This window comes from Suncus etruscus, chromosome 13 (genome assembly GCF_024139225.1).
Source record: "Suncus etruscus isolate mSunEtr1 chromosome 13, mSunEtr1.pri.cur, whole genome shotgun sequence".
In the NCBI taxonomy this organism is placed as follows: Eukaryota; Metazoa; Chordata; class Mammalia; order Eulipotyphla; family Soricidae; genus Suncus; species Suncus etruscus.
The window spans coordinates 38,926,199-38,939,851 of record NC_064860.1 but is presented as its reverse complement, the minus strand read 5'-3'; the positions used below and the strand labels follow the sequence as shown (position 1 = coordinate 38,939,851).

At 37.4% G+C, this 13,653-nt stretch overlaps 2 protein-coding genes across 2 annotated transcripts in view; both read right to left on the bottom strand.

The window, feature by feature from the left end:
* USF3 (upstream transcription factor family member 3) overlaps positions 1 to 13,653 on the bottom strand; it is an 869,396-nt gene that overhangs the window by 625,495 nt on the left and 230,248 nt on the right. The window lies entirely within an intron of this gene.
* Positions 3,652 to 13,653, bottom strand: part of SPICE1 (spindle and centriole associated protein 1) — a 46,846-nt gene continuing 36,844 nt past the window's right edge. The window contains exons 15-18 of the mRNA XM_049785849.1: positions 13,347 to 13,530; positions 8,013 to 8,115; positions 5,529 to 5,616; positions 3,652 to 3,837 (exon numbers count right to left, since the gene is read on the bottom strand). Of these exons, the coding sequence (XP_049641806.1) occupies positions 3,784 to 3,837; positions 5,529 to 5,616; positions 8,013 to 8,115; positions 13,347 to 13,530 (429 nt within the window). The 3' untranslated portion in view covers positions 3,652 to 3,783. The remainder of the gene's footprint in view (positions 3,838 to 5,528; positions 5,617 to 8,012; positions 8,116 to 13,346; positions 13,531 to 13,653) is intronic.

Genomic DNA, 13,653 nt, shown 5'->3' with positions numbered 1-13,653 from the left:
TAACTGAAATACTCAACTGCCATAACTGTTACTTCTTCCATACACTGGCTTAAAGGTTCACGCCTTATTATTTTAATTTGATTGGTTTCTAGGACCAACCAATAGATCAAGTTATAAAGAACTAATTGAATGCCAGGATTGACTGATTCCTATCTAAATGTAGTTATTTGACTCCCCACTGTTCTGATTTTTCCTATCTGGCTCTTTCAGGATTTCCACCTGATATGGCCCCTCCATAATTTTCTCTAAAATTTCCCATTTCTAGATGTGGGTGCTTTAAATGCTTTAGGGATGTGGATGAGGTGTATCTTCTTTCTTTTAAGGCTACTTTCCTGCTGAAAATGAACATTGATGTTCGATTTAGGGCATCTATCCTATTAATCAGAACAAATGTCAGACCCAGAACAATTACTCCAGGGAGGCATGGCAGATGTAGCAGTAATGTGGTTGAACATTGCAAATGGATTCTGGGAAGACTACTGTGGTTATGTAAAAAATGGCAAGATACTGACGAATCCATTTTTTTTTTTTACCATGGAAAGGTTCCTTTTGCACCAGTACGTATTACAAGTCAGATAATACCTATTACAAGTCATACCTAACTAAAGGTTTTTAAGAGTTTTCAGGCCTTTAAGATGTTAGGGTTGGCATTTCTTGTTCTTTTATTTATTTTCCTCTCTACTGACAGCCAGTAGTTCCTCTTAATATCATCATTTAAACCTGGGTTCTTGGTTCCCGATATTGAAGGGTTGACTCTTCAGCCTCTTGAGTGTGGTGAACGCTGTACCTGGTTTTCAAGGAATCATGTCTCTCCAAGAGATCATATGGGTAATTATTTATTATCTAAAAGGAGTGACAAAAAAGATGATCATTCCACAAATAGCAAAGGAAGATGGGTATAGGTCCTGCTGACTTCACACCTTTTATAAGGAGAGGGAGCTTGAATATCAATTTAAAACTTAGTAAATCACCTGTGTTCAAGTTTTATTGCGTTACCTCAAATATTACCCTAGGCTCCCCTTGCAAAATACTGAGTTTGAATTCTACCAAAAGCAGCCTAAGGTCCCTCTATTTGCCTTTGGGTAAAATAGCCTGCATTGTAACTGCTCTTTTCTGCCTCTTCCCACCTAGACGAAAGTTGCTCAACCAGTGGCCCTTCTCACACTGTGGTTAGGGTCCCCTTCATGGAAGCTGGCTTGTGTACCTATTTCTTCAATGCCCTTCTTAGTGGCCACTGTAATATTTTCTTTTGTAGAAAGTTATGATTCTAATGGTGGCCAAAGTTAAGTAATGTTGTAGAAGGCTGAGTAAGGAAGACTCTTTCCTATACATTTATAAATGTTGGTGGTGTTTTAGTCTATTGTGGATTTTGTCAGCAAAAAATAAATTTTAACAGAGTAGATTCTAAAATGTCAGTCCTAGAGGTTGACCAGTGAGTTAGAGAAAAAAAATTTTTTCACATTAGTTTTTAATTTTGGTTACACATCAAATCACTTTTTAAGCAGCTTTTTAAAATATCATGACAACACACACACATACGTTATTAGACTTGGAAGTTTTTTGGTGGAGTCTGTTTTGATGTTTTTGGGGTGGGGGGCACACCTGACAGTATTTAGGAGATATTCCTAACTATTTTCTTAGAGGTCATTCCCAACAGTGCTCAGAGGACCGTGCAGTGCTAAGATCAAGCCTGGGCTGTGAATATATAAAGAAAACTCTCAGTTCACTGGCATATCTCACCAGCCATTTTTGTTGTCTTTCAAATGCTCCAAAAACTTAGAATGAACTGCAGTTCTTGAGGTTTAAAGAAATATAAGGGGAAAATAAAGAACCAATTAGTGGGAAAACATTAAAGAAATTAGAAACTATTTGAATGGCAAAAGAATGGATTTACAAACCAAGAATTAGCATAGAAATACAATAAAATGTGGAATAATGCTGAAATGATTTATATCCCAGTCAGAAATATGACTAAATACCAAACTAACACTCAATGCAAATTATTACAAACAAATTATTACAGATAACTATAAAATTGATGTCAAAAGAAAGTATTTTATTTTTGTCCTCACAACAAAAGAGCCCAAACAAAAATTGTACAGAAGACTTCTAGAACAGTATCTTAAAACTGCAGGAAGAGTGGGCCAGAGTGATAATAATACAGTGGGCATTGAGTTGGATCCATGGCATCCCAGGTGCTTCTCCAAGCACTTTCAGGAGTGATCCCTGAGTGCAAAACCAGCAATAACTGATCACTACCAGGTGTGGCCTAAGAATAAAAACCAAAAGACAACAACAAAAAGAAAGAAAAACTAAAGTTGCAGGAAGAGGGATGATTATATCTTATTGTACTTTGAATAGTCTCAGTGTACTTTGTTTTGTTTTGGGTCTAGTTAGCTTTTGTTTCTGCTGGTATGGGGTCACAACTGGTAGTTTTCAGAGGCTACTTCTGGCTCTGCCCAGGGATCACTTGTGGTGGAGTTCATTGCAGGGCTGTGGATTAGGCTCAGGCTGTCTGCATGCCACGTTAGAACATTGAGTTATCTCTCTGGCCCACTCTGCTTTATTTCTTGACACCCCAACCACCTCACCTAGGTTGACAAGTCCTATCACAGAAGTAACTCAAGGAGTTAAGACTAAGAGACCACAAAGACAGTTCAATGGGTAGGGCTCTTGCCTTGCCAATCCAGTGTAGATCCCCAATGCCACACTGCCAGGAATGATCCCTCAGTGTAGAAACAGCAGTAAATCCTGAGCTCTGCCAGGTCTGGCCCAAAATAAAAACAAAACAAACTAACAAAATAAAAACTTAAAAGACTAAATAGAGACCAATGACTGTGAGCCAAATGGGTGCCATAAAGAAAAACCCAATGTATAGTGTTTAGTTAATTCAAAATGTTGATAGCAATCTTTTACAATTTATCAAACATTTCTCTTATTTGTTTTTTTGGTTTTTGGGTCACACCTGGCAGCACTCAGGGGTTACTCCTGGCTCTATGCTTAGAAATCGCTCCTGGAAGATTTGGGGGACCATATGGGATGCCGGGATTCGAATCACCATTCTTCTGCATGCAAAGCAAATGCTCTACCTCCATGCTATCTCTCCAGCCTTATCAAACATTTCAAACATAAATATGACAATAAGCAATGGGACAACATTTAGCCAGTTTTCTACAATAATTATTTAATGTACATCATTGATCATGTCTTTACATTTAAAAATAATATAAGAATTTTATAAATACACACTTTTACCTATATAAACAAATAGAAACAAATATTAACATTTGGTTTTTAAGGCTGTACATTCCATTTTATGAATAAATTACAGTGACGTGGCTCCAAAAAATGAAACCAAAGGAATGTCAAATTTTTCTGAAAGTCTGATTTTAATCAACCAGAGACATTCTCTTGTAATATACAAAACAATTCAGTCTTCTGGACAAATAAAATATATCAATATACAAGATATAGTTGACCAAAAATATTCTGGATAAAGTGAAATGTATTACTCAAAAAATTTAAATAATTATAAGATTATAGCATATAAAAGGAATAGTCCTTTAATTAAAATTGTATTCACAATACACTGAATCTGTTGGTCACTTAATGGAAAGTTATTTGGAGATAAAAAATTGAAATAGTTGCTTTATTTCTTCATTCCATTAGTACTAAGACACATTTTTCTGTTTTAAATAAATCATAAAAAAACTTGACAGCAAGAGCAGAAAAAGAGCTCAAGAATGCATCACTGAGAACAAATTCTGTAAGACTTGACTTCACTTATGACACATGAGTAGAAAGAGCAAACCAGCCTTCTTCATTTTGTTTTTCAAGCTGCTAAAGAAAGATGAAATAAAATTAAATTAAAACATGGCACTAAAATTTCCAATTATTTAGACAAAATATATAGAATGAAGGTTTTATGATACTGGAAATTAAATTGCTACTGAAGACTTTTATCTAGCAAAGTAACTTAATTTCCTGGTTAACAAATTCCTTTATTACTTTAGATTATTTTGTTTTGGGGGCCATACCTGGCAATTGTCAGAGCTTGCTTACTATTCACGTAGAGATTACTCCTGAGGGTGGTCGGGGGACTACAGCGGATACAGAAATCCTAACCTAGATCAGCTGCATGAAAGGCAAGTGCACTACCGACTATCCTACTATCCTCCCTGGCCCCTAATTTTTTAAATAAAAGATATATCTAGTAATTTATATAAGCCTCTGATTTTGTATTTTGTCATTTTCGCTTTTAAAATGACAAAACAATTTGATCTCAGTAAATTAAGTTTCAGAAAGCATTAACTAATTTACTTTCAAGCTTTTTTAGAATATAAGGAAAAGCAAAGGACTGCTTTGGGCGACTGAAGCTACTTCTCCTGAGCAAATGAAATATCAGGCTTTCCATTAATTTGGACAATTAATAGCCAATATTTAAAAAACACTATTTTTTATTATGGAGGTCAGTAATAAGAATAGCAAATAATAGGGCTGGAGCGGTGGAGCAAGCGGTAAGGCCTTGTGCGTGCCAGCCTAAGATGGACTGCAATTCGATCCCTGGTGTCCCATATGGTTCCCCAAGCCAGGATCAATTTCTGAGTGCGTAGCCAGGAGTAACCCCTGAGTGTCACTGGATGTGGCCAAAAACCAAAGGAAAAAGAATAGCAAATGTAATAAGAATAGCAAAAACTACTTCACCCATATCATTTCTAGCCTATGTTTACAAATAATATAGCTATGATTTAAAATTCTCAATTTTCTATGACTAAACACTCAAAGGAACTATATATTTTGCTACTACCAGTAGCACAAAATATATTTTACAAACCTTTGGATATATTTAAAATGTTTATTTTTATTATCTCCCTATATAAATCAGAATACATAATAAGACATTTCTTTACCCTTTGTGCCAAACTACTAGCGAGTGGCACACTCAGATGCATTATACTGAGGGTCAAGATAGGTGACTGGCCCCAGGTTCTGGTTATTCCAAGTTTCACATGACCATAGCAAAGAAAGCATGACGAACATCCCAGTATATGCACGACCAATCAAAGAACGCTTTGTGTCATGCCACATTATTTTGAAGGTTAGAGGGATTTGGGTTTGGGGACCACATCTGGTGGTACTCAGGGGCTATCCTCAGAGTTCCAGAAATGGAACCAGGGAAATATTTTGTCCCTATTTTATTTGCCATCACAATCACATGCAAAGCCTGTGTATTATCTCTTTAACCACACTGTATTACCTTAATACACACAAGAAATTTATGGATTATTATATTTTCTCTAGTGAAAAATTAGTTGCTTTTGTCTAAATAATTTTATAGAACCTTAAATAGAATAACTAATATATATAATATATATTATATATTATAATATATATTAATAATAAATAATGAGGAGAAGAACAACAGTACAAAAAATATGTATGTGAATGGAAATCACTATAGAAGGAATCTTCACCCTAACCCTCTTGCATATATCTTGCACATATCTCAAAATTATATTATTATGTACCTTTGCTCTTGGGTTAAGAGGTGTGAAATGTCCACTTCCAGATGTAGCATTTACTGGAGAAACAGAATTAAAGGAAGCCTCTGAAGATCTATTGAAAAAGAAATGAGACCATGAAAAATGCCTGTCCCAGAAGCAGGCGGGGGAGGGTAAATGGGAGGGAAGAGGACATCAGAGAGTGTAAAAGGGTAACGTTGATGTTGGTGGCGAGAAATGCGAACTGGTGAAGGCTGTTGTACATTGTATGACTGTAGCTCAACCATGAACCACTTTATCTGTGAAATAAACCTGTAGTATGAACAACTTTGTAACCATGGTGTTTAAATTAAAAAAATATTTTTAAATGAGACAGTGAGAAATCTATTACTAGTAATCTTTTAAAAATTATGTTAAGACTGACAACTCGGGCCAGAACAATAGCACAGCGGTAGGGCATTTGCCTTGCACATGGTCAACCCTAAACGGACCTCGATTAGATTCCTGGCATCCCACATGGTCCCCTGAGCCTGCCAGGCATGATTTCTAAGCACAGAGCCAGGAGTGACCCGAGTGCCGCTGGGTGTGACCCAAACCCCCTCCGAAAAAAGAATGACAACTCACCATATACATAAAGTCTTAAAAAATATGAATGACTTAGGTTCAAAGGAGGTAAATTATTTGTAACACATTTTTACCAATATAATCCCTTTCTTTAAAAATTAACATATTTGTGGGAGACTGCTCTAGCCTTCACAAATATGGATGCTATCAACCTTAGCCTCTATCTCTGTGGATAGTTCCACTGAGCTGCATACGTGACTGCCGGCAGGTTCCTAGCCCATGAGCAAATAGGAAATCTTGCTATAACATAGCCCCTTGTACTAACCACAGGGCCATGAGACCAGAGACAAGATAATATTTCCTTATATGTCTCTGATTCCGGTCAAGCTAAAGGTTACTAGGATCAGTCATTCAGTCATTGAGTCATGCCTCCCCCTTTTTTCCTTTCCCACCTCCTTTGGGCTGTGCTTAACAAGGCACACTCTATCCTTTTTCCCTTTTTGGCCAAATACCTGTAGTAAGCATATAATTGGTGAAAAGCTTGTTTGAATTGACCAATGCTTGTATGCCCCATAAGTTTAATGTTTAGTACCTTTATTCATTTTTGGTTATGTGCCTATGCTTGGAATATAATTGGATAAGAGATGGTTTGAAATGACCAATAGTTTTTGAGACATACTTCCCCTTGTGTAAAAAATATATATAAGTGCTTGCCTGCTTAATAAATTGCCTTTGATCAGATAAAAGACTTAGGCCTTCTTTCTAACCTCTACAGATTTTTCCCATAGATATTTCGGATCGGGTCGGCTTCAGTGAACCCACGAATAAGTTGTGGCATTCATCCCCTTCACCCTGCTGGCCGGGGTCCCCAGAAAGCCGCAGACATATTTTTGCTTTATTTGAGTTTTTATGCTACAACTAGAAGAGTTCAGAGGATATTCCTGACTATATGCTCAGGAATACTCTTTGAGGTGATCAGTGAACCATATGTGGTGTTGAGAATCAGCCACATGCAAGGCAACTGGGATTGACCACAAACTTCAACCTTGTACTATCTCTCTGGCAGAGATAATAGAAAAAACTTTAATATATCTCCAAACTATACACACAGTTTCTCCTATTCTTAGCATACCTTGCAGATGTGGGACACTTGTTATACTTGATAATATAAAACTGACATTATTAATAGCATAGTCTATATGAGGAGTCGGGCTTTATTTTATACATAATATATAGCCTTTAAAAAACATTTGTAACATATACCCCTCACCGAATCATACTGATATGTTTTTAACAATAAAGAGGAAATGGGTATGCTTGGTGGGTAAAAGACGAAGGTAGTATGAGAGTAAGACAAATCAGAATGGCAATGTTATCAATCATGTGAACTATCTAGGCAAAACATCCAATTAATTAGCTTCAGTTTCATTATTTATTCAAATTTTGTTTTTAAGAGTAAATCCATGCTTTTCTACTTAATAAAAATTTGTTCCTATTTCTCTTCTTTACTCTCCAATAGTGTCCTATCTATTTATGTTCTCTACATAAATGAGTGAGTCGAGCCTTTTTCCTAGTTTGAAACACTTCCTTTGCAATAGCATAGATGGGCCTACTGAAATAAGCCAAATAATTTTATGATTTCATTCAGATGTGGAATATAGAAAAATCAAACAAATGGGTGTGAATTAAATAAAAAATACTCTTGGACCAAAAGATCAATTAATAGTTATCAGAAGGGAAAGAGGTAAGTGCAGGAAATTAATCAGGATAAGGGGAACAACTGAATGAAAGACAGAATTAGACTTAACAATGAATCTAATGCAATGTATACACATGTTGACTAATACACACCTGAGATGTTATAACCTTAATGTTACTTACTTCAATAACAACAATAAAAATACATACTTACTTATTTTATTTTAAATATTGACAGTGAAGTCCTACCTTCGGGTATTTATCCCACTGGAAGGAGAGATAATACTGCATTTTGAGCTTTCTGGAGCATCTGTTCCTGGAATAGTTACCTCAATTGTCCTCTTTCCTCCATCTAAAATATATAAAAATAAATATTAGTCAGATTATAATCTATTGGGATAAAATTTAATGCCCTTTAATGCCCCTTTTTTGTGGGGTGGCAAAGGGGTTGTGTCATATACAGTGGTGTTCAGCGTTCACTCATAGTGGGCACAGGGGACCATATGGAATGCAGAGTTGGAACTAGGGTTAGCTGCATTTTTACCCTCCTGTCTGTGTGGATTATTTACCATGGATAAATATTACCAGGATCGCTTCCCCATCCTAGGGGATAGGGGAATGGAAATCTCTTTGTCGTCTGGGAGCTCTTTGAAGATCTATCATCAGTCAGTTTAGGAGAAAATATAACCCTACAAAATATAACTCTCCAGGGGACGTCTGTTTGGTGGAGCCCAAAACAGCACAATGAGACTTATAATCCCCAGTTTGAGCTCAGCAGTGAGACGAGCAAGAGCACAACTGCTCTGCTTCACTCTGTGGCTGCCCATTCCAGTCAAGTAACTGTGCCACAACACTTAATAAGAGTACCGCACATCAAAGTTCACAATGGAAAAATTATGCAGAACCCTACCACATTGAAAAAACTAGTTCTGAAAACCCAACCAATACCTGACACCTACTTAATATTTCTGATCAGGACTGTAGAGAAGAATTTTATGAATGTTCAACAAACTTAGAGAAATGATGGAATGAACAGCCCAGAAGACTCAAGAGGATATGAAAGTAGAAATGGGAAAATGTCAAACAGAAATATCAGGACTAAAAAACATGGTAGGTGAAATGAAAACCTCACTTGAAAGCCTCACCAGCAGAGTAACAGCTGCTGAGGACATAATCAGTGATATAGAAGATCTACATAACACCTCCATACAACAGAAGAGGCTGGAAAAAAATTCTCAAAAAAAGTGAACAAATAATAGAACTCTGGGATAAGTTCAATAGAAACAACATAAAAATCATTGGGGTACCAGAGAACAACAAAGAAAACCCCAATGAAGAATCAACAGTCAAAGATATCATTACTAAGAAATTCCCAGAACTAAAGAGTGAATGAAACCATATTCTGGATGCCTGAAGAGTATCAGCTAAAAGAATCCAAAGAAAAGCACTCCAAGGCACATAATAGCTACAGTGATAAAAACTACAGATGAGTTGTTCTGCCTCATATTTCTATGTCTTCCTATAGATTGAGAAAAAGAAAAAGTGGATGGGACCCTGGGTCAAGTGGTCTCAGGAGCACTGAGTGAAAATAAAAAATGGTCAGACCTAAATATCCAAACCAAAGTCAATGACAACAGAATCAAGAGACCCAAGCTATATACAAAATGGACCTGTTACATTATCAGTTTAGGGGGCTCAGGGTGAAAGTATGGGATGCATGCTGGGAACTATGGTAGAGGGAGGTCAACACCACAGAGAATGACACACATCACAAAGAACAAGAACAACCAGTGCTGATGTGGATGTGGGGAAAAAGGGGCTCTTATACACTGCTGGTGGGAATGCCGTCTAGTCCAACCTTTCTGAAAACAATATGGATATTCCTTAAAATCTGGAAATTTATCTTACGATCCAGCAATACCACTACTAGGAATATACCCTAGAAACATAAAAACACAGTACAAAAATTATCTCTGCACTCCTACGTTCACTGCAACACTATTTACAACAGTCAGAATCTGGAAGTAATCCAGGTGCCCGACAAGAGATGAGTGGCTAAAGAAACTGTGGTACATCTACACAATGGAATACTATACAGCCAATAGAAAAAAGAAGTCATGAATTTTGCTTATACATGGATGAACATGGAGAGTATTATGTTGAGTGAAATGAGTCAGAAGGAAGGGGATAAACAGAATAATCTCACTCATCACTGGGATAAAAGGAAAATAAAACACAGTGTAGGGATGATATACAGAGACAATAGAGATGAAAATCAGGAGGACCATACCATGGTAGGTAGCTTGCCACAAAGAGCAGAGTGCAATTAGAGTAGAGATGTTCTAATATGAAAAGGACATTCATGGCACCCCTTCCTTTGCAATAGTACAAAGCACAATGTCATAAAAGAAAGGGGGCGATGAGCAAGAAAACAAGTGAGAGAGAGGGAGAGAGAGAGAGAGAGAGAGAGAGAGAGAGAGAGAGAGAGAGAGGGAGAGAGAGAGAGAGGGAGAGAGAGAGAGAAATGCCTACCCCAAAGGCAGGCAAGAAAGAATGGTGGGAGGAAAGAGGGCATCAGGTAGTGAAACTGTTGACATTGGTGGCAGGAAATGTTATATATTGTATGATTGTAACTCAATCTTAAACAATTTTATCTGAGGGAAAAAAAAACCTGTATTATGAGCAACCTTGTAACCCTGGTATTTAAATTAAAAATACTTTGTGATACTTAAAAAAACGATAGTGATACTTGAGCATTGTCGGGAGTAGTTCAAACAACACAAAACAAACAAATAAAATATGGTAGATTCATAATCACTAGAATTAAGAGCACATATTCACAAATCTACAGCCTAATTTTAAGATGTCAGACAAATCAATTTTGTGCCTCAGTACATTGTTTATCAATGGATTTATCAGCTCTATCTGCTTTTAGGGTATTATGAGAACTAAATGAGACAATAGAAAAAAATAAGTTCTACCATTAAATAACTATTGAATTCAAGATGTCTCATTTAATCACAAAATTACTCTTAAAAGTAATCTGGCTTATTTTCTTTCATTGAATTTAGTGTTTATGTGTTTGTATGCTTATTTTACTGTCTGCTCCCTAATCTAAAAACTGGAGCAGTCACAGTAAACAGACATTTACTCTTCTTAATGCCTCATCTCTAGAGCCAGGATAGAGCAGGTCAGATCAGAGGGCTGTACTTATTGGGGTGATTTATATATATTTAACCACAAGCTGCCTCTAGACTTTGTGATTATAAAGAAAAGTAGTAATCGGAAGAATCCTAGAATAAATAAAAAAGAAGAGACCACAGGCAAATACATTTTTTGTCACTGTCCAGGTATTTCTAAGGATAATTTTCTGGGTCTGTAATTTGAAGTCAGAGAGATAGTATAGTGGGTAAAGTGCTTGTCTTATATATGCTCAATTCAGATTTGATTCCCAACAACACTTATGGTACCCTGAGTTCTGCCACAAGTGATCCTTGAGAACAGGTGAGTGTGGCCTAAAATTAAAAAGAATAACTTCTAAAAATTATTTTATCAGATAGCTTAAATATAACCTACTTCAACCAGTCATAGGGCACATTGAATCCCTTTCTAAAGTGCCCGTGCTTCAATGCCACAGGGAATACATTAATGCTGCAAGGAACACACCACTTAATTACAGAGAACAGCATCTATTCCTGACAATTTGAATAATAAATCTTATACTGGGCCCAAGTATTCTCTCTTTAAGCCCGAGTATAATTCTGAATATAAATAAAAGAATTTCTGGCTATAAAAGCAACTTAAAAGGCTGGAGAGATAGCACAGTGGAAAGGCATTTGCCTTGCAAGTGGCCGACCCAGGACCAACAGTGGTTCGAATCCCAGCATCCCATAGGGTCCCTGGTGCCTGCCAGAAGTGATTTCTGAGCAGAGAGCCAGGAGTAACCCCTGAGCGTCACCAGGTGTGGCCCAAAAACCAAAAACCAAGAAAAAAAAAAAAGCAAGCAACTTAAGATCTACTTTATTTCATAGGTATCATTTTGAATGTATTTAACAATTGATTTTTCAGAACAGTATTATTTAGAATCCTCTCTTGTTTTTCTAAATTCCTAATTGCAGTTAAAAAGAATAGGTTTATGGCGGGTGCGTGAGATGGAGAAATTCTGCGGACCCAAGGACCGGTGGGGCCAGTGAGGCTTGTGAGAGGCACTAGCACAGGGCTGAAGGCGGGGCCTGTTGCCATTCCTGCCATGGGCAAGTGCTGGAACCTGGCCACATCCTCACCTTCCTTGCCTCCTCGTGAGGTGATAACACTCCAAGTCTGGCCCGCCTACCCAGGCTCCTGTGAGAGATGGGACTGCAGGAACACTGGAGCCCAGCCCCACCCGAGTGGGCGAGAGCAAACACTACATTGTCTCATGCCTGTTCTTTCTGTTCTGTTTTCCTTTCACTTAAAGGGTTTTTAGTTTGGGGTTTATTTCTGATTGTGTTGACACTAATTCTTAAGATGCTGTGAGAACCGTTTCATCCAAATGCCAAATAAATCTGTTCTGGACAGTAAAAAAAAAAAAAAAAAAAAGAATAGGTTTAATTTATAATTCAAATGCTTTAATAATTAGAGCCAGAAAGATAGTATGGAGGATAGTATCTTTTTTTTTTGTTGTTGTTGTTTTTGTTTTTTTGGGCCACACTCAGCATTGCTCAGGGGTTATTTCTGGCTGTCTGCTCAGAAATAGCTCCTGGCAGGCACGGGGGACCATATGGGACACCGGGATTCGAACCAACCACCTTTGGTCCTGGATTGGCTGCTTGCAAGGCAAACGCCGCTGTGCTATCTCTCCGGGCCCCCTTTTCTTTTTTTTTGTAGTATCTTTTCTTGCATGTAGTTATTCTGGATTCAATCTGCTACACCACATTTGGTCCCCCAAGCCCTCCAGAAGTGATTCCTTTTTTGGGGAAGGGGGGTTGAGTCACACCCGGTGACGCTCAGGGGTTACTCATGGCTCGGTGCTCAGAAATTGCTCCTGGCAGGCACAGGGGATCATATGGGATACCTGGATTTGAACCACTGTCCATCCTGGGTCAGCCACATGCAAGGCAAATGCCCTATCGCTGTGCTATCTCTCTGGCCCCAGAAGTGATTCTTGAGTAGTGCCAGGAATAAGCCCTGAGCACAGCTGGGTGTGGCCCCCAAACAACAAAACTTTAAAAATGGTTTAATGACTGTAACAACATTACTAATAGATAATAAAACTCTTAAGTTTTATTTTGATATTTAGTAGTAGCATATTTAATAAGCTAATCATATTCCAACTTGTATACCAATTACCATATAGGATTGGCAGAAGAAGAAATCAGGCACTGTAAGATTAGCTATAGGCATGATGGGATCACTTTCACTCAGAAAAACTCTTCCAGTCCCATTTATGTCATTTACTGTATTACTCAAATCTATTTCATTCTATGCGAAATTTTAGGGTCTTAAACAAATTCTCTGAGATTTCTTTTAGCTTTCCATATACTTAAAAATCAAGGAAGTGAAAATACTCATGAATCTAACTCTGGAATCAAATTTGTAACCAACCAGTCCATGCTCGGAGAGGTGACAAAACAGGTGATACAGGTGATGAGGAAGAACCCAAACCAATAAGTTTCTGCTGTTCTATTAATTGCAGAAGTTTCCCACGAGCCTCTATACTCTGTCTATTCAATTCTGCAATTCGTTCCTCCATGCTACTTGGTGTCACAGGTTGTGGTATCGGAAATGCCTAAAAAAAGAAAAAGGTGGGAGACATTAAAAACCAAATATTGGCAATAGGTATTAACAGGCAACAAAATAAATACATAAACTCCATACACAATAATCCAAATAACTAGGCTTTTTGCAAATA